The sequence below is a fragment of the Mastomys coucha genome, unplaced genomic scaffold (assembly GCF_008632895.1).
Source record: "Mastomys coucha isolate ucsf_1 unplaced genomic scaffold, UCSF_Mcou_1 pScaffold16, whole genome shotgun sequence".
NCBI lineage: Eukaryota > Metazoa > Chordata > Mammalia > Rodentia > Muridae > Mastomys > Mastomys coucha.
In genome coordinates this window covers 71,913,184-71,932,963 of record NW_022196898.1, presented here as the reverse complement: position 1 = coordinate 71,932,963, position 19,780 = coordinate 71,913,184, and the positions used below count along the sequence as shown (strand labels likewise).

General features: G+C 37.4%; 1 protein-coding gene across 1 annotated transcript; it reads right to left on the bottom strand.

The window, feature by feature from the left end:
• Positions 1-11,825: 11,825 nt before the first annotated feature.
• On the bottom strand, positions 11,826-13,980 carry Tram1l1 (translocation associated membrane protein 1 like 1). The gene has a single exon (XM_031375366.1). It carries the CDS (start codon positions 13,490-13,492, stop codon positions 12,401-12,403), a length of 1,092 nt encoding a protein of 363 aa, XP_031231226.1. The 5' UTR covers positions 13,493-13,980; the 3' UTR covers positions 11,826-12,400.
• Between the last annotated feature and the right edge of the window lie 5,800 nt (positions 13,981-19,780).

The following is a 19,780-nucleotide window of genomic DNA, read 5'->3' as shown; positions in this document are numbered from 1 at the left end:
GTATACATATTTATATATATATGTATGAAGTTTCTACCATATTATGTTTTTATAATACACCTCAAATGCCTGTTAATAGTCCCTGTCTCTCCTGATACTCCCTCCCGCATCACCATCTCCCCTCCCTATTCCTCCTTATTCCATAAGTATGTGAACCTATGTCTGGATCTTTACTTCAGTTCTCTTTATAGAAGTGTTTGTTTTTTGCGCCAAAGTCATGCTGTTTTTATTACTATGTAATTATAGTATAACTTGAAATCAAGGATGATGATACCTCCAATGTCAGGCTGTGTGTCTGCTTCACCACTGAGGTGCCTGAGGTCTGCCTGCAAGCTGCTTAGGTGAGACAAAACACAGTCACTAATAAGAGTCCCAATCAGTGTTTCCCTAAGTGGAAAACAGCAGACTCTAAGATGGCTGCTGTGGTTCCTCAGCTCCTGTGTACCCAGATGCCCCTGGGGAGTGGAGGATCTGAAGGTCCAGGCTTTTCTTCAGGGGGACTGTGCATCAGACAGGAAGGGGATGGCTGAGCCCCGGAGGGAGGGAGTGCTGAAAGTACAGAGGGGCTAAAAAAAAAGAGCAAGCCTTCTCTGGGAGATTTTGATGCAGCTCTTTAGAATGAAGGCCTCCCCCACTCAGTGATCCTTGATAAAGAAGACAGTCCTTGCTTGTACAAACTGTTTTATTTGATAGTGAATGTAAATGCATGCGCCTCCCTCAGGGTGAACCAAGGATCAAATACCTTTTGCAGGGAAGGAATGTCAAACACTGGGGCCTATCTAGATACCTCATTAGCATGGAGAATTCTAGGTTTTTATACTACGTGAGGATTGTTATGGTCCTATCAGTGGGGTGTCAGGGTTATGTGTTCCAGATCAGGTAGTTTGGCAGGGAGCTGGCTCCATGCCTGCCTTCCTCAATTTTGAGATTCCCCTGGGCTTGAGCCTGCTCAACCTTACTAGTTCTTCTGTTTGGTGGCATTACCATATGTTCCATGCTCCAGCAGTTCTGTTACTGGTCAGGAGTGTTTTAGATACCAGTGTGTGTGAGTGTGTGTGTGTGTGTGTTTCCATATGTATCTGAAAATTGTTCCTTCAAGATCTGTGAAGAATTGTGTTTGAATTTTGATGGGATTACAATGAGCATGGGAGATCTTTCCATCTTTTGTTATGTCCATTTTCCAGTGACGTGAAGTTTTGTTAGATGAGTCTTTCCCTTGCTTAGTTAGAAATACCATAAGATATTTAAGATTATATTATTTGGAGCTATTATGAAAAGTGTTGTTTCCTGCTTTCTTTCTCAGATCATTTGTCATTTGTGTATAGGAGAACTACTGATTTGTTTTGCATTAATTTTGATCCAGTTACTTTGCTAAAAGTGCTTATCAGGTATAGGCGTTCCCCAATGGAATTTTTAGGATCACTTATGTTAGGTGGCATTTTCCTGTAGATTCCAGAACCTGCTCTTAAAGAACACCTTCCTTTTTTTTTCCCTTCTGTTTTTATTTTTACTGTTTTCATCATAACTGTTCCATTTCTACTTTGCTTTATGCAATTGACATTCTATATATAGATCATGACAACTTCCTTTGACTCAGTGGGGTTTCTTTTTAGTTCTGTTAGGATCAAATGCATATCATTAACAACATCCCATTTCAAAAATTGACTATAGTGAGGAAGCAAAGGTTTTGGTTACTTGACATTGAAACACTAAGCTAACCAAGTTGTCACATGTACATTTTATGCAAAGCCTTTCAAAGATTATTCTCAAAGAATAATAGAGTTTATTTACAGTTTTGTAAATTAAACTTCAGGTAATTTCAAGTGATTTCCTTCTAACATGCCACAGTAGGTTATCTCTACCTAAGCATGTTCCATGGGATGTGTCTTCCAGCCTCTTCAACCACCGCCCACAGGGAACTTCATTAGCGAATTCACTTTGGCAGGTCTAACTGCAGAAGGTGGGAAGGCTTCTAAAAGTCCCCCTCCCTCTACCAGACACAGACCCACTCTAGTTGGTGCCATCTCCCCTTTCCATTGTTCCTTTCTCTTTGCCACAAGATGCCAGAATCCCAGTGAGGAGTGTGCCAATCTTCATCAGTATCCTCTGCCAGTTCATCTGCAAGCACATGAATATTTCTGAGTTACTAAAGGGTCTGCTGATTGGGCTGTGTGATGCTTGCATCAGATTGGCCTATACCACCCTATTATTAGAACCTTAGAAAAGTCACAGCACACCGCATCAACAAGCACATCATGAAAAAGCCACATGAATTTTTACACACGCTTATTCATGAGTTCTTGTCCCTGAGATTTCAACGCATAGAACAATCAAGTTTGGAACATAGATATCTAAGATGGATCTAAAAAATAAAGCTGAATTTTGATGGCTGAGGCTCATTTTCTTTTTATCATGAATAAACAATGTCTTTCTTATTATAACAGATCGAGGAACAATACATAGAACATTAGGCCCTAAGAGGTTATAGTAGGTCAATCCTTTTACCCTGTTTACTTTATTGTCAACAGTGTTGAGACAGGTTCATGTGGCACCTGCCAGTTTCCTCCAGTGCCTTTACCTTGTGGGATATGCACCATGACATGTCACCAGAAGGTCTTCTCAAAGGTCCAGGAAGTCTTCCTTTAACAATGTTTTTCCAATCTTTTAAATTCTTCCTTGAGTTGATTAACACAAGTTGTTGGGTTTTTTTTTTTTTCAGATATTTGAAGACTATTTTTAAATTTTATAGTTCAATTGAACACTTATTTCCAATGTGTTGTTAAACAGAAAAATCATGCTCAAAGTATTTCACCGTTGTTAATACATAAGATTAAACCAGTTAACATCCCCGTTTAAGTGAGGAGTGACTTAGTGACTTAGTGTGCCCGCCAACAGCTAAAGAACTACTGACAAGTGACAGCTGCTAGTGAAGGAAGATGAGTCAGATTTCCATAGCTGTGTGGTACCAGGTATGAACACCATGCTCCAGGGCATGGCCCTATATCTATGCATATGTGGGTAACACAAATTGGCCCTAGTGGGATATTAAGTGAAGAACATGAAGTTGAGAAGACAGATTAATGAAAGAAAATGGTTGATTCAGAAAGTGTTAGAAGGAAGCGTAAGGGGGAAATTATCAAAATATATCACATGCATGTATACAATTTACAGATTAGTAGGTATATATGTATGCACACACACAAACATATATATATATATATATATATACACACACATATATATATGTCACCATGTTTTCTTTCTAGAAGTATTACTATTGACTAATGTTGCTGACATGGATAAATTAACCAAAATCATTAACACCTTCCTTTTCTTTTTATAATTTTTTCTACTTCCCGTAGTAATTATATTTGAAGCCACAAAGGAGAAATCTCAATTAAAAATAAAAGCTGAGAGGTTTGGGAAATGTCTCTGCTGTTAAATTGCTGACTGGTTAGGCAAGAGTACCAAATTTTATATCCTTATAACCATGTAAATGCTGGGTATGCCATGGCCTGCCTATGATTCTGCTTTAAAAGAGAGAGAAAGGAAATTCCAAATACAAAGTATTGAGATTAGGTTTCAGTGACCTCTGGGTTTCATTGTGAGATTTTCCTTTAAAAATTACCTTGAAAGAACAATAGAGGAAGAGCCTTGATGTTAATCTTGCATACCCCCCCCCAACATGCAGGCACACACATGCACATACACTTGTACTCACACATGCAATCAACTCCCCCCTCTACACACACAGACACACGCCCTATATCATTCATAAAAAGAAAATACAAAGAAGAGAAATACAGCCTCAGTGTGACACAAAAGCTAATGAGTACCTGCTATCTTTGAAATAATTATGGCAAAGCTTTTAAAAATAAAAAATAAAAGAAAATTAATGCAAAAGACAAAATAAAGCAAAATATCTATGCATTACTAGATTTATATAATTTTAAATTATTACTGTCTTGTGCATTTCAGGGCACACGTGGAGGTCAGAGGAAGAATTCTTTGGAGTTGTCTCTTTCTACCTTTGCTTCAATTCTTGGGATTAAACCCAGGTGAACAGGCTTCCAAGGAAAGTGTTGATATTTGCTGGGCTATACACCAAGCATCTGGCAGCTGCATGTTACAGGTGGCATTTGTCAAATTTCAAAGGAACATCTTTGTAATAATCTATGCACTCTTTTATTCCAGGAATGGTAAATTTTATAAAGGGGGGATATTTCAGAATTTATATATTTTACCCATATGGGTCTTTTGCCTGCCTGTATGTCTGTGCACCATGTGCATGCTTGTTGCTCGTGGAGGCCAGAGAAAAGTGTCAGATGCCCTGGAATTGGAGTCTCAGAGGATGGGGAGCCCCTGTGTAGGTGCTGGAAATCATATCTGGGTTCACTGGAAAATCAGTAACCACTTTTTCCCCACTGCACTATCTTCCCAGCCATTTATTTGTTTACTTTTAAGTTAATTTTACTTGTATGAATATTTTACTGGTGTGTGTGTGTGTGTGTGTACATGTATGCCTGGTAGACATGAGAACAAGAAGAGGACACTGGCTTCCCTGGAACGAGGGTGATTGGTGCTTGTAGGCTATTATGTCGGTCCTGATAACCAAGCCCAGGTCCTCTGTAAGAGCAGCCTGTGTCATCAGCCATGGATCCTTCTCTCCAATCTCTGTTACATATCTGAAAGATTTCAGGAAGTAAACATAAATATCTTATAGATTCCCTATTTTACAAAATATAACTATTTACAAAGCTATTTTACAAAACCAACCTATTGTACAAGCATAGGTTTCTACTTAAAGAGTTGAAGAAACCATGTTTCACATAGTGTCATTGTGACGCTAGAGTATATTTCAATTCCAATTTAAAAAGTTGGTGACAAAATTCAGAAGTTTTTTTTTTTTTAAAGATTTATTTATTTATTTTATGTGAGTATACCGTAGCTGTCTTCAGACACTCCAGAAGAGGGCGTCAGTTCTCATTATGGATGGTTGTGAGTCACCATGTTGTTGCTGGGAATTGAACTCAGGACCTCTAGAAGAGCAGTCTGTGCTCTTAACCGCTGAGCCATCTCACCAGCCCCAGAAGTCTTTTGAGATTAAAATGTTTGTATGATATTTGAGTTTATAATTACTTGAATTGAACTATTTTCCACCAATGCACATTTGATAGTTCGATAGTTGAACTGTTCTAAACAAATTGCCAATGGTATAAAAAAATTAACAGAATTTGTGAAATCTTAGGATTACTTTTTAAATTAATCCACTAAATTCTTATAATGTGAATCATGTTTATGTAATTAAAATTGTCACATTCTATATTACTGGAATCTACAAGGACTCCTACACACTCATATATTTTTACTAGAACTATGCATTACAGATTATGAGTGTTATTCTGTTTTGCCTGGTTGACTGTACTTAGTTGACTCTATTTTACTCTCATTTTTGCCACCTTTGCATGGCAATTTGTTCTTTAGGATAACTACTCAGTTCAGGTAAAGGCACATTCTTTATCAACAGACATCCTCTTAATCCCATCCAGAGGTGAGTCATTTCAATGATGGAAACAAAAACCCCACTGCAAATCCTTGGTCTAATGTGTTCCTTGTTTAAATAGAACTCTTTCATTTTGCAGAAATATAAAATAATGGAAAAAAGAGGAAAGAATGAATTAATAATTCTAGATTTTAATAGTAATAAAGTTGTCATTAAATAAAGTACAAAGCAGCATAAGAAGATGTATAGATGTATAGATATTTTTAAAAAATCTGTCTTATATAGATTTTCCAAAAGCTATAAGTAGATGTCAAAACTCAGCATTTATTTCAAATAATTTAAAAATGTTCTTTTCAGATCTGGCAAGTTCAGTCAGTAAATTGCTCCCTCCATATACATGAAGACCTGAGATCACATTCCCAGCAACCAGGTAAAAGGCTTGTTGTATTAAGCTACCTCAGTAATATTAGTGCTGAAGAGGCAGAGAAAGAAGGACCACTGGGACCTATTAGCCAGTTCCTATAACCAATTAGTAAACTCCAGGTTCAATAAAAGAATGATAAAATAAAAAATACAAGGGAGAGCAATAGAGAAATCCATCTGATCTCAACTCCTGATCCCTACATGCAAATGCTCACAGGATCCATGTGTGTGGATCCAGCACACACATGAGCACATACAAACTCAAACATATGCAACATGCAAGCATCCCATCGTATCCACGCAGAGCTTGTGTCATGCATTCTTCACTGGACTCACGTAATGTTGCCTCTCCCGTGCAGCTGATGCCCTCCCTCATCACATATCATCCAATATGTAAGTGCACAGATAGCATCCAATCTTTCCAACCTTAAGCTACTTACAACTAAGAAAACAGTTTTTGCCACATATTCTTCTTAGTATATTACACATGGAAAAAGGTATAGGAAATCTTTGTCTTTTTAACCATTTCTCTGTTCTACTACTTTACAAAGATACTTTGTATCATCATAGACCACAGCCTAACCTAGTCTCATTCAATCTGTGCCAACAGGCTAGTCCTCCCCATCATTCTTCTGACACTGACCTCACACCACAACTACAGACATGTCTACCACTCTAAACTATCTAATGCTAAGGCGCTGTCACTATAATTAGGATACAGTTACACTGTGATGCTCTTAACACTGTTGACTTTGGCTCTGAAATAGTGTGTTTTCCGTTGTCACCTGCCAATCTTACATTCATCTAGAGAAGTATACATTTTGTGAATAAAAATAATTTTTTATTTGTACCTTACTCTTTAGTGAGGTTTAATTGTTTGATCTTCATCTGTGAGGAGTCTCCACTAAGAGCTGACTTTCTTTCTCAGCCCTGCAAATGTGCTCCTTAGATGGCTTAATTTTTAACATATACATTGAATTACAATGAATATATTTTCCTTAAATTGTATAATAAACTATAACCCATCTTTAGGATGCAGTGACCGACAAATTCTTACACATTTTAATTGTAGTTATACCATACATTGTTTTAATATAGGAATTTTATTCTACAAAATGCACATATTTTAATAGTGCTAATATTAAATATTAGTGCTAAATAATAATAGTGCCTCTATTTTAATAATAATAGAATAGAATAATTATATTTGAAGTGTTATTGCCTTTTACCTGGACAAAAGAAAAAACTAATTAACTTTATAATACTTAGAAATCTAACAATAGTGATGGATTAGACATAGAAAAAGTTAAGACATAAAAATCCACGATGATGACATCATATTTGCTACTCTTGACAGGTGGAATGACTATAGCTTTAAGCCACCATAATAAAAAAAAAATCTGTAATTTTAGAACAGCAGATTACCTTCACACTTTTGTCAAATTTCACAGAATGTACAAGGCTTGGGTGAAATTTAACATAAATTATGGGGTTTAGATGATAAAGATGGGTCAATGTAGTTGATCTTTTCAAATTATTTCTTTTGGTGCCACTAAGACTAGTTGAGAAGGCTGTGTCTATCTTAACAGGAGGAAGATTTTTAAGTCATTTACAATCACTTCGATTTTCACTGTGTTTATGAAATTACCTTGAATTAAAGCCCAAGAAGGTAAATAAATAATAGAAATTTATAGTCTATAAAAATGTGCATTATACATATATGTAAATGTGATCAGAAGCTTACCTACATAGCATACATTAAATTGATTATTGAATGGGCTAAGACACATCCATACATACAATATCTGGATATATAAACAAGTTTATGTACAGAGACACACAAATAACTGACACTGCCTGTGTTGCTGCTCATTGCATTATTGTGAAATTGATCACTGCTGTCATTTTTAAAGACTTTTGATTCATTGCCTAGGCTCTAAGTTCTTTTCAAAGCTTCTGCACCATTGGGAGTCACATAAAGAGATGAAGATTGAAGTCATTTGTCACCACTTTATAATGACTTGTTTGTTTCTTATGCTGTAATTAGATCAAAGAGGTTAGAGATATCTTTGAACAGCAATTCAAAGTTTACACATTAAACTTCATTCGTTATATGTATTAACACTAATACTTTTTAACAACTTGATACTTTATTGTTTGAAGGATGAAATAAGAGGAAACTGGTTTTGTGTTAATTTAGGCATAAGGATTAAAAAATATGTCTTAAAGAAATTTGTGTTTTCTCAGTTATCTCATTCTCACCCCAGAAATGATTTTCTAGTGGTAGAGTTGAGAATACCTCTTCGTCCTAACTAAAATTTCTTACTGTGCCTGGATTACTCAGTAGCTACCCCCTATATCAGTGACACAAGTCTCAGACTTGCTCGAACATGTACAAATCATGGGTGCAAAGTCACTTTCCTTCATTTTAAGCTTATTTAAACAGGTACTGTATTACTGTATTCCACTGATTTATCCTTAATTCAGTAAATATCCTTGAAAATATTCACAAGTTATATTTCCACATATTTTTGAGATTTGGAACTGAAATATGCTAGTGACCTGATGCTACAGCATAAAAGACAATGCTAACCGCTGACAGAGCACAGAACAGCGTAGTGAACAACTTCAGGCTTCCGAATGTTCGGCATATTGCATACCAATTGAATCTGAAAAGTATCAAAGATGTAGCAGAAGCTAAAACTAGCTTTCTTATAAAAATTTAAATGGAAAAATCTAGACCATCAATTGACTGATTCCAATTTCATATTTTAGAAATGTCTTTCGGAGTATGTAGGAAGGACTTAGGACAATCTTTGCATATAAGGGAAATTGACTTTTCTATTGTACAGATAGTGCTTCAGAGATGGTAAATTTGAATGAAACACTGAAAAGAAAATAGTTTAAGTCCAGAGAAATTCAGGATCTGAGACTATGAAATTGCTGGTCATCTGGTCTGAGGGTAAGAAAACCCACCACCTCTGCCGTCTAATCACTGAAAGTTGTCTATTCAGCCAGGCAAGTCCTAACTTTCTCTCTCCCTCTTCCTCTCCCCCTCTCTCTTCTTCTCCCTCACTCCTTTTTCCTTCCGCTCCCTCTTTTTCCTTTTCCCTCTCTCTCTCTCTCCCCTTCCATGCTGCTCCTAAGAAACATCTTATCTCCCAAATAGAAGGAAATCTCTGACCTAAACCAAGGGCCCAAGTCCAAGGCCATGCTTAGTTCACAGACTGCACACGCTTCTCAAACATACTTCCCTTGAACAATTTCCTCTACAACTGTTTTGAGGATTAGAGAGATGTCTCAGTGGGTAAAGCATTGGCCTCACAAGTGTGAGAATCTGAATTCAAATCCTCAAGTCTCAGGTAAACCCAGGTGCAACAGCGCAGGTCTGCAATCCCAGTGCTCCTGAGACAGGAGGTGGAGCCAGGAGAATCTCTAGAAACTCAAAGGCCATCAGCAAAACACAACATGGAGACCCTGTCTCAAACAAGGCAGAAGGTGCGAACCCAGGGTCCCCTTTGACTTATAAGCACATTTCGGCATACACGAATGAGCACATGGATAGAGCAAACATATACATGTGTATTCAAAACACACACGTGTGTGCATGCTCGAGTACATGTGTGTGCGCACACTCCTGGTCTCCAAATTAAAAGGCTATTAGAATATTTTACTCTTAAAAGGGGTTTTAATTATTAATGTGATCATTGTAATCTTCTTGAATGTAGTCCAAAGACAAATGGTGGTGGCTGTGCCTCACTCTCATACTGTTAAACAAACACAAGGAGATGGATTCAGGGATGTTATCAAAGATTAAGCTTTCCTTATGGGAATGAAATGGAGTTATACTGAGCACCAGAGAATGAAGACACCCAGGGCTTGTTTGTCCCTTACAAGGCAATGACACATCCTTATTATTTGCTAAACAAGATGGTACCAACTCTATTTAAATGGCAGTAGATCTATATTTTAAACATTAAAGTATGTTTGGAATCCATCCCTGGACATCTATATCTTATAGTCTTATTTAAGCAACAGAATTTGAAAGTCATTGAAGTTCATGCCTCAGAGGAGAGACTTTGGAGTTTATCATCAGACACATCTTAAGACTTTTCCAGCCATTAATTTTAAATCTAAAATATCCCGTGGTTATTAACTGATGCCAATGTTTCTCTAAGTCCTGTGCTTCTTGAATTAGAGAAGATTTTAAAGAGACTTAACAGTTCATACCGAGCTGAATTAAATTTGTAGGTTTTTTTTATATATATAACTTACTGGCACACACTTATTTCTTGACATTATCTCCTGAACTCAATGAGAGATATAGCTAAGATCTTTCTAATTTTTCACCAAACTGTTATTTCTTGTGGAGTTATATTTTATTAAAAAAAACAAAAAAGAAGTTAGTTTCCCTTTTCCATCAGTGTAGCAAACAACACAGATGAAGCCGAGCACCCCATGAGTATCGTCTCATCAAATTCCTTACCAAGAAGCTCTGCTTCTGGGCATTAGGTTTGCTTTTTCTTCTTGCCAGAACACTGAGGAAATCAAGGCAGGAACAGGGATCAAGTGGGTACCATGTTGGAAGTAAATTTGAGGGTAGACAGCTATAAGAATCTCACAGAAATCAATCCAGATCCTAATCTGACACCTGTGAAATGAACAGAAAATTGTCCTGTGACCTCACCGTGAGCTCAGTCAGATTTGCATGGATTATCTGCAAATTAAGTGCCAAATAGACAAGAAAATTTTTACCACGTGTTTGATTACAAATAACAGTTCAGATTCTAAGAAGAAAGAAATATGTGTGAGGGTTCTGAATCATATGAAAAGTTGAAATTTGGCTTTACAACTGCATAGCAAGTGGTTAAAAATGTGCATGACTTTACAACTCAGAGCATAGACTATCTCTCATTAGGCAAATGAGAAAAAAAGGGGTGGGAGAAAACCACTTCCAGATCCAGAAAGAAATCTTTCTTACCTTTGAAAGAAGACAGGGTAGAAAAGCTTTGTTTGGTTGGTTGTTTGTTTTTGGTTTTTTTTTGTTTGTTTGCTTTCTTGGATTTTCAGTCTGTATTCTGCTAGGTAAGCATAAAGTTTTAGGAACCTCATTTTTGGGGAAACTTGAATCATTAACACACCTAAGATTCTATCACAAGCAGAGATGAGAAACATGAAAACTGTAGAAAACCAGGAAATGCAAGAAACATACAGACTTCACCCAGGGTGCTGTCCATTACCATATCTCTGAAAGGCAAAATACCCACACTATGGCAATGAACTCAACATCTGGATTGAGCCAGCTATAAATACTTACCTCAGGGTCCACTGCTTGTATTGGCTTCTGTAAAGAATACAAACTATATACATATGTACATATGTATAATGAGCAAGATCACCCTATATTGATGTCTCCCAGCGACAGGTGGAAGCTACACTAACAAAACCATTCCAAAATTCATTCATAAATTTATTTGTCCACTTCATCTTCAAATGGGGTTTAATATGTCAAATATTTTCCAGATATAATTAGCTGTATACACACAAATATATACACATGTGTGTATACACACATACACTAATATATATCTATAATATATATTACTTAAACAGTGTATATGTATATACATGTTTATCTATAGCATTAATTTTAAAGTTGTTTATATATTAAATAATATTCTTCTGATACACTGCTTTCACCAAATTTTATGAATCTGCCAAAACCGTTCTTAAGAAATATTAAGAGTAGATAGGATTTTTTCAGTAATATTGAATTTCGTCAGTTTTCCTGGAGAAGTGTTTAAGATAAACAGGAAGAAGTTGTTTACCTCTTCAGTAACCCATGATATTTATTAAAGGTATTTAGATTCGATAAATGTCAACATCACCACACACATCATCTATTCAGGTTTTGATGCTTTAATGGGGGTGGAGCACTAGCAATCACTACTTACAAAATTAAACACATATTTTTGGTGGTTTGACAAATACTTTCCATTGTAAATTTAAAACAATTTTTAAAAATCCCAACGATTACATAATACTGATTTGAGTTTAACCTTTATCAGATTTTCCACTTTATCCTGCATGAGAACATGGAGGAAACCACTTTGCTACAAGACTTGTTAATGCGATAAAGAATATCGGAAGCAGGAAACTATTATTTATACACACAGTTCTGCAGTCATCACCATGGAACGTTTGGAAAATCATTGAGGTAACAGTCTAAACTAAATACGATGTTGGTCCGTTACCTATTCTGACAGGATTGAGAGACTGAGTGGCTAAGACTTAATTCCCCACCACCACCACCACTCAGACAGCTGCAAAACCTTAAAAACACACTAGACAATACAATAGCAATATTCAAAAAGCACGACCCGTTCTGAAGAACAGAAAAATCTCTAGCACAGAGACAACACATAGTAAGGAGTGGATTCCCTTGGAGGTAAGAATCAATTAGCTTGCAACTGCTTAAGGAGCTTTCTCTTTCTTCTTTGGTGGAGAATCTACTCTATTCGGATTCTCCACTCCATTTTCCATGCCTTTTCTCGACCTGGACCGTCTCTTCCTCCCACACACATGAAGGTTCGCATCTTCTAACCATCTCTGAAGCCAGACGGTAGTCAAGGTCCATGTTATGTACACCTGGATACTGCAACTTGACGACAGCACAGCGATTTTAGCTGCCAGCACATTGACATTACCAGAGAGAGCATTACCGTTCCGATTTGTCCCGGCCAAGTGAAGCCCTACTGTGACCACCGAGACAATCAATGTCACGAGTCTTCCGGAGATAAACACGATAGGCCACAGAGACAACCCTTTCTGGTACCGCTCATCACCAAAGTAAAGCAGGCTGCACACGCTGGAGAGGAGCTCGACAGCATAGTGCAGCATCAGTAGCAGCAGGCCCAGGTGGTTCAAGTACAAGAGATACGCCCCTCCAATGTGGAAGAGGTGAAGGCCAATGTAGATGAGCTGACCCGGGATATCTTGCTTCCTGACTTTCTGGAAGTAGAGCTCCGGAAAACTATGAAACCAGTAAGCCAACTGTGAGATGTAGAAAAATTTCATCTGAAATGTCATCATGTTGTGGGGCTGAGACTTCCACAATAGAGTGGGGTCTGACAGGCAGTTCTCAGAGGCCAGAATGACCATGCCCCAAATACCGGACACTATATAGAACACACTCAGCTGCCCGGCCTCATTCAGTTTGTTTTGTTTGCCTTTGGTGAGCTGCAATCTCCTGCTGAGCTTATCTAGCACGTACTCCTGAATGGTGGCGTGGATGATGATGGCCACCAGCATGTAGAAGAACACTGTGGCCAGATCTTTGATCCCATAATGGTACAGGGTCCTGGACCCCGAGGGCAGCCCTTCCGCTGGGACAACGACTCCATGCTGCAGGGTGAGGAACACGATCGACATCTCGGCGGTGCCCTCGAACATAAGCCCCAGCACGAAGAACATGCCCACGCAGGAGACCATATCCGCGTGGTTCTGCACCATGAACTCGTGGCTCAACACCGGGGGGTTCCTGGTGTTCTTCTTGCGGAGCCCCATGCCGCGGTACTCACCGGTACTCACCGGCCGCCACCGCTGATCACTGCGCCGCTCCCAGCGCCGGGCTCTCCATCACCGCCCGTCTCCGGCCGAGGGTCGCAGACGCTGCCGACCGATCAATCAAAGGCTGGGGCCCGCGTAGGCCGAGCATGCGCACAGGGGCTGCGGAGGCAGGGAAGGAAATCGAGCGCCGCGCCCCTGCCCCGCAGGCCCGGGTGCGAGCGCGGATTTGCCGCACCGATCGCCTCCGCCCACCCGCGGGAGCCGGAGGGCTTCCCAGGAACTGGGAAATCTGGTGCCACTGTCATTACCATTGCCATCATCACCATGGCAACACTGCAGCGAGCTCCCTAGTGCTCTCTACTGATCTCTTAGGAATCTCACCTTTCCTTAAGGGGCCAATGCTGTGGAAATCAAATTCTCTCCCATTCTCTCTCCCATTCTCTCTCCCATTCTCTCTCCCATTCTCTCTCCCATTCTCTCTCCCATTTCTCTCTCCCATTTCTCTCTCTCTCTCTCTCTCTCTCTCTCTCTCTCTCTCTCTCTCTCTCTCTCTCTCTCTCTCTCTCTCTCTCTCTCTTGTGTGTATGTGTGTATGTGTGTCTGGTGTCTGTCTGAGTGTGTCTCCTCTCTGTGTTTTTGTCTTTACCTCTGTCACTGTCTCTCTCTCCCTCCCTTTCTTTCCCTGCCCTCCTCTTCAACCACCCCTCACCCCGCACCCACCCACACATGTCTTTGTTAAACACAAACTGAGGCAGGAGCTCCTAACACCATGCCTGCCATTACTACCACGGGTCTAGTAAATGCCAGTAGTACGATTTAAATCCTGGGTGGCACCAGAGTATTTTCAGCTCTGTATTATGCTGTCTCTATGTTAAATCAGTCAAACCTGGAAACATCACTGCGAAGAAGCAGTTTCGAAAATAATTCAATTAGAGGAATTATCTTAAAAATTTACAAGACAGTGGGAAGCAGAAATCTAGCAGGGCTTGGGTAGGTCCTTTGGCTACAAAACAAGACTTCACTCGGGCAGATATGAATCTCAGGGCTCATTTGTCTGTGTGTAACGTGTTTAGCTTATATTAAATTTCACTTTAAAGAAAAGCAATGTTACTAGCTTTGTCAACAGAAGTTTTATGTCAGCTTTCAAATATCACTGATAATGGGGAATGAATTTCTTGTCCTTTATCTGTCATATGAGTGTAAAATCCTTACGGATAGGAATGATGGGTAAAAGTATAAAATATGCACTTCAGAAAAATAATGCTACAGGACTTTTAAAAGAAGTGCGTTTATCGTTAGAGCTGAGATTTATCATCATTCTTCGGTTCTCTGCATGGCATAAATAGAATCTTGTTTATGTTGCTTGAAGATTTTGAACCAGATACTTCTATCAGTGAAAGGCATCTTGCATCTTCCCGAGGGAAATACAGTCTGTTATGGGAAGTGTTCTTGAATTAAGAAAAATATACATTTTTCATAATTATAATTCTCTATTTTTCAAGTGATTCTTCGTTAGATAATTCACCCGGTTTTTTGTTTTTGTTTTTGTTTTTTGTTTTCTTTTTGTTTTAGCTTTTGTTTTACAAATCATCACTCTGACTTTTCTTTGTTTATCCAAGCTCATTTATTGAATGACATTCCACAGTGAGAGCAATTTAAGGTTAAATTGCCAAGGAATTAGAAACAAACATACAACTAAGCTGGACTCATAGGGGCTCAGAAAGACTGAGGTCCAATCACAGGGAATGCATGGGTCTGCATTAGGTCCTCTGTATACATGCTATGGTGGTTTAGATTGTTTTTTGTGTGGGACTCCTAACAATGGAAGTAGGGGTGTCCTTGACTCTTATGATGTTCAGTTCTGGGGCCCTTTTCTTCTTACTGCTGGGTTGACTCCTTCAGCCTTGGTATGAGGGTTAGTGCCTAGTCTTATTGCATCTTCTTAGATATGAACCTGCTCTTTTCTGAAGAGAAACAGAAGAACAGTGGATCTGGGGGTGGGGAGGTCAGGAATGCAAGAAGGAAAGGCTGTGGTGGGGATGTATGAGAGAAGAATAAATAAGAAAAAATACACATACAAAGGGTAGGGTGCAAAGAAATGAAAAGAAAAACGTCAAATTTGTTGATAGCAATTTGCATGGGAATCTCTGAAATAAGAGCAGCGCTTGCCAGAAATTACCCAAGAAAGGGCCCGTGCACCTGTGTTGGACTAATGATAATTCTATATATAGAATCCTTTGTTTATAATGGCATAGGCAACATAATTGGTCAGTGTATCATGCATAATACACCTAAAAGCACTTGTGTGACCCTAGTTAAGTGCTTTTTTATACATTTTGGAATTATTTTTGAAAAGTTTTCTACCCCTAATTGTGCCACCAAGATCTATTTTAAAATGAAAATAAAGTAAATCTGGTATATATCAAAGTGAATAAAACAGGTACTTACGTATTGATATGTATTGATATATTTATGTATTGATATGATATTGTTAAAGAAAGAAAACCATTAGTGAGTTAGTTTTAAATAATCTTTAGATGTTAAAAATTAAAACCTCTACTTTTTTTCCTTCTTTACTCTATACTTTCTCAAGAAGAGGCAGGTGCTTTGGCACATAATCTTTGTTTAACATCCACTATAGGGTTTTTAGCTTCTTAGCAGAAAAACATTGTTCTTCAAAATGTGAAATTCATGCCCACTAGCCTGACACATAGCCTGTCTGGATGGTCCACCAGAGTGTCTGCATACGTCCTCTTGGTATAACATTAACATCAGCTTGACACAGATGGTCCGATATTCAAGTATAAGCTGTGTAGAGAACAAGACAGAAATGCCATGGTCCTTCATGATCTAGCTTTAAAAATCACATCTACCATCTGAACACGCAAACCATTCTCTAAAGACAAGACGGGCGAAAGGGGAAAGTGGGCATCATGGGTGGTACCTTTGATTCACATACACACTAGTTGTAACTCAGTTGTAAAGTCCTGTCTCCTTCCCGCTGAGAACACACTTTGGTTCCTCTCACAAATTAACACTTCTCTCACATTGGAAAAAAATAGTCCCATAAAAATAAAGATAGCAGTACCCACAAGCATACTCCCTAGGACTTGTTAATCAAAATTACATGCAGCTGCAAAGAAGTCTCTTCACATTCATTTCTTCACTACACTAACTTTAAGTTGGAAGATTTTTATAAATGAAGGGAATAAGACTTTTGTTTTCATACATCTTATGCAAAGATTAAAAAGTACTACATCTCCCTATTTATGGTGAGCAACTGGGGTTCATACAGGAGCTAGTGGCCAATAAAAATGATGAGGATGAGGTCAGACTAGGTAATGTCTAGACCTTGGGCTTCAAACTTCAGACTATTAGATTCAAATAGTCATCCCTGGGAAATAACATTTTTGTTCCCTGAAATAGGCATCAAGGATTATAAATTCATTTGTTCCCATTTGTTTGCTGTTTTGGCCACCAGAAATTAAAATGCACGAATGTGTTAATGAAAATCTCTGTTACACAACAATCATAGTATTTACAAGCTGTGGAAATCACACCCAAGATTGACAAGAGAAGTGAGGAGCCAGCTTCTAATCATAAATGCACAGACATTTGCCAAATGGTGGGAAAGGCATGTTATAAACGTGTTCTTGATTTAATTATGAGGAACATTAGAGGTTTAGACACTCCACTGAAATTCCCTTTGTAATTTAGAATCTGTATTTTAAAAGCATTACCAATAGTTCATTCTTTCTATTAGCCATGCTATTGGGTCAATTTAGGGTGTCTGTGTTTAGCAAATCAATGTTATTGTGTATTTTAACAGCTTAGTTTCAAGGTACCTTTAAAGGTTTCATGTCTTACATAATCTAAAGTACAGAAAAATGCTATTACATCTGATTTTAAGTAAATGGTAAAAAATAGTATGAGCTTTGTAATTTAGAATTTATCTCATCTTTAAATATTTATATATCTTATGGTAAATGTAAATTTTATATCCCTACAATATCAACCACTTAGTAACTTAAATTAACAAGTAAGTAAATTCAACATGAATTCTAAAATACTGTATCATTTGAATGAACCAAAATACACAGTAAAATAAGTAACAGGAAATATCCAACGCATACCACATTAAATCAAATTTTATAATTAGCAAGCTGAAGCTAGTACATTGAGGAAAGGCAATGTAATTTAGCTTTGCAAGAAACAAAGTCTCTGGGGTTTTGCAACCTTTCAAATGCTTTGAAAATTCAATTGAAAAGATATTTATTAAGGCCAATGTGCTTTTATAACTGACTAGACACATTAAACATAAGCATCTGGAAAATAAAATGTGACTGAATATTTAATAGAATAAGAAAAATGCAATAGTCACAGATTATATAATGTCTATTTGTCTGCATATTTATTAATAACTTACTGAATAAATATTATGAAGCACTGTCTATATAAACTCATAGAAGAGGTTAATATAATCTCTTTACCACTAAAATATAAAACTTGATAAAATTATATCCACATTTAGTAATTTTTGCTTTCAGATATCTATTATTTAAAATACTGTGCTGTGTATCCTCAGTCTCAGTAGAGAATTAAGTGACAGAAACAAAGATATATGTGCTTGCTAATGGCTGTTTAAAAATTTGAGGCAGAACAGTTACTAAGAGGGTGAAAGATAAATGAGAATGAATCTTTCAGACAGAGTGGGCAGGGAGACTCTAAATGTAGATGGTGTTCCAATAAAAATCTACGTAAAATCACAGAATACAACTGTGAATTCCTTATGGTGAAGACCGAGAAAAGTACAAGGAATATCCTCATGAGCAGAGTAGAGGCCAGAATAACCAGAGTGTAAACAGTGAACACATACAATGCAAAGGAGTTGCAGACATGTAGAGAAATACCCTTCTGTATCACAGTCTTCTCTGTCTCACAAAGAAATGCCCTTGCCTGTCTCAGACAGACAGACAGAGAAATAGACAGATGATAGATAGATAGATAGATACATACATACATACATACATACATACATATATACACACATACATATGCATACATAGATATATGGTTGATAGGTAGATGAGAGATGGATAGACAGGCAAACATGCAGGCATACAGACAGACAGACAGACAGACAGAGGATTGGTGGATGGATGATAGAGTATGCGTAATCATTTTGTGCATTGCTGATATCATATTTCAGTGCTAACAAATAAAGGAGATTGAATTGCCTCTTACCTGTTTTATTACCTTTATTCAAAATATAATAGATTACACAAAGAAAGAAAAGGTTTCCTAACACTTTTGAAAATGCCATTGTTCTATTATTCTACAGAACAAAAAATAATAATTATTTGAAGTGTTGACAGTCTTCTTCTGAGCATTGTGCTAAAGACCCTTTCAAGGGTCATACAAAAAATACTACAACTATATTTTTAGTTCCTATTTAACGTTCATATTTGCATACCTATTGAAAACTTGTTTTCAGATCTACTTGCATTCTGCCTTTGAGTCTGTTCATCAAAATATACATTGAAAGAGACTAATGTTTATTTATGCATAGCTGTACTATATAATTAACAAAATACATAGCATGATTTTTAAATCATTAAACTATTTGAAAGTAAAAGTGATTAATATTTTAGGTCTAAGTATAGTTGTCACAACAGTATTAGAAAAACTTAAACAGCTTATCATTTAAAAGTTTGTTACTACATTCACTTATTTGTGTGTGCCTGTGCACACATATAAGTGCATTGTCACAACATGGATGTGGCTCAGAGGACAACTTTCAGTAGTGAATTCTCTCCTCCTCTGTGGTTTTGAGGAATTGAATTGTGGTCTTCTTAGCCATCTTAACCAGACCCTGGGTTGATATTTTGTATTAATATTTCTTCTAGCACATTCAGTGGAAGGATAATTATCTTCTGGTCTTCCACTCTTTGATCCAATAGTCATACGTTAGACCTGACTAAATACTACATACTAAATAAACTGCCATCTAAATATTGTGACATATGTTTGGAATATCTAATTTAGGAAAATACCTACTCATTCACATTTTCCAGGACATCTATGTTTGTAAAATTAATTAGTAATGAATCTTGAAGAATTAAACATGGATGTAATCTAAGATTCTGAAAGTTCATGAAGTTCTGACACATATAGTTTTGTCATCAGAATATGAAGGGAGTGACCATATCTAATGTAAGTTCTCAAAGCTCAGACACATTTCTCTAAAATGTAGGTAATATCAATTTATGCACATCTTCTTTCCCA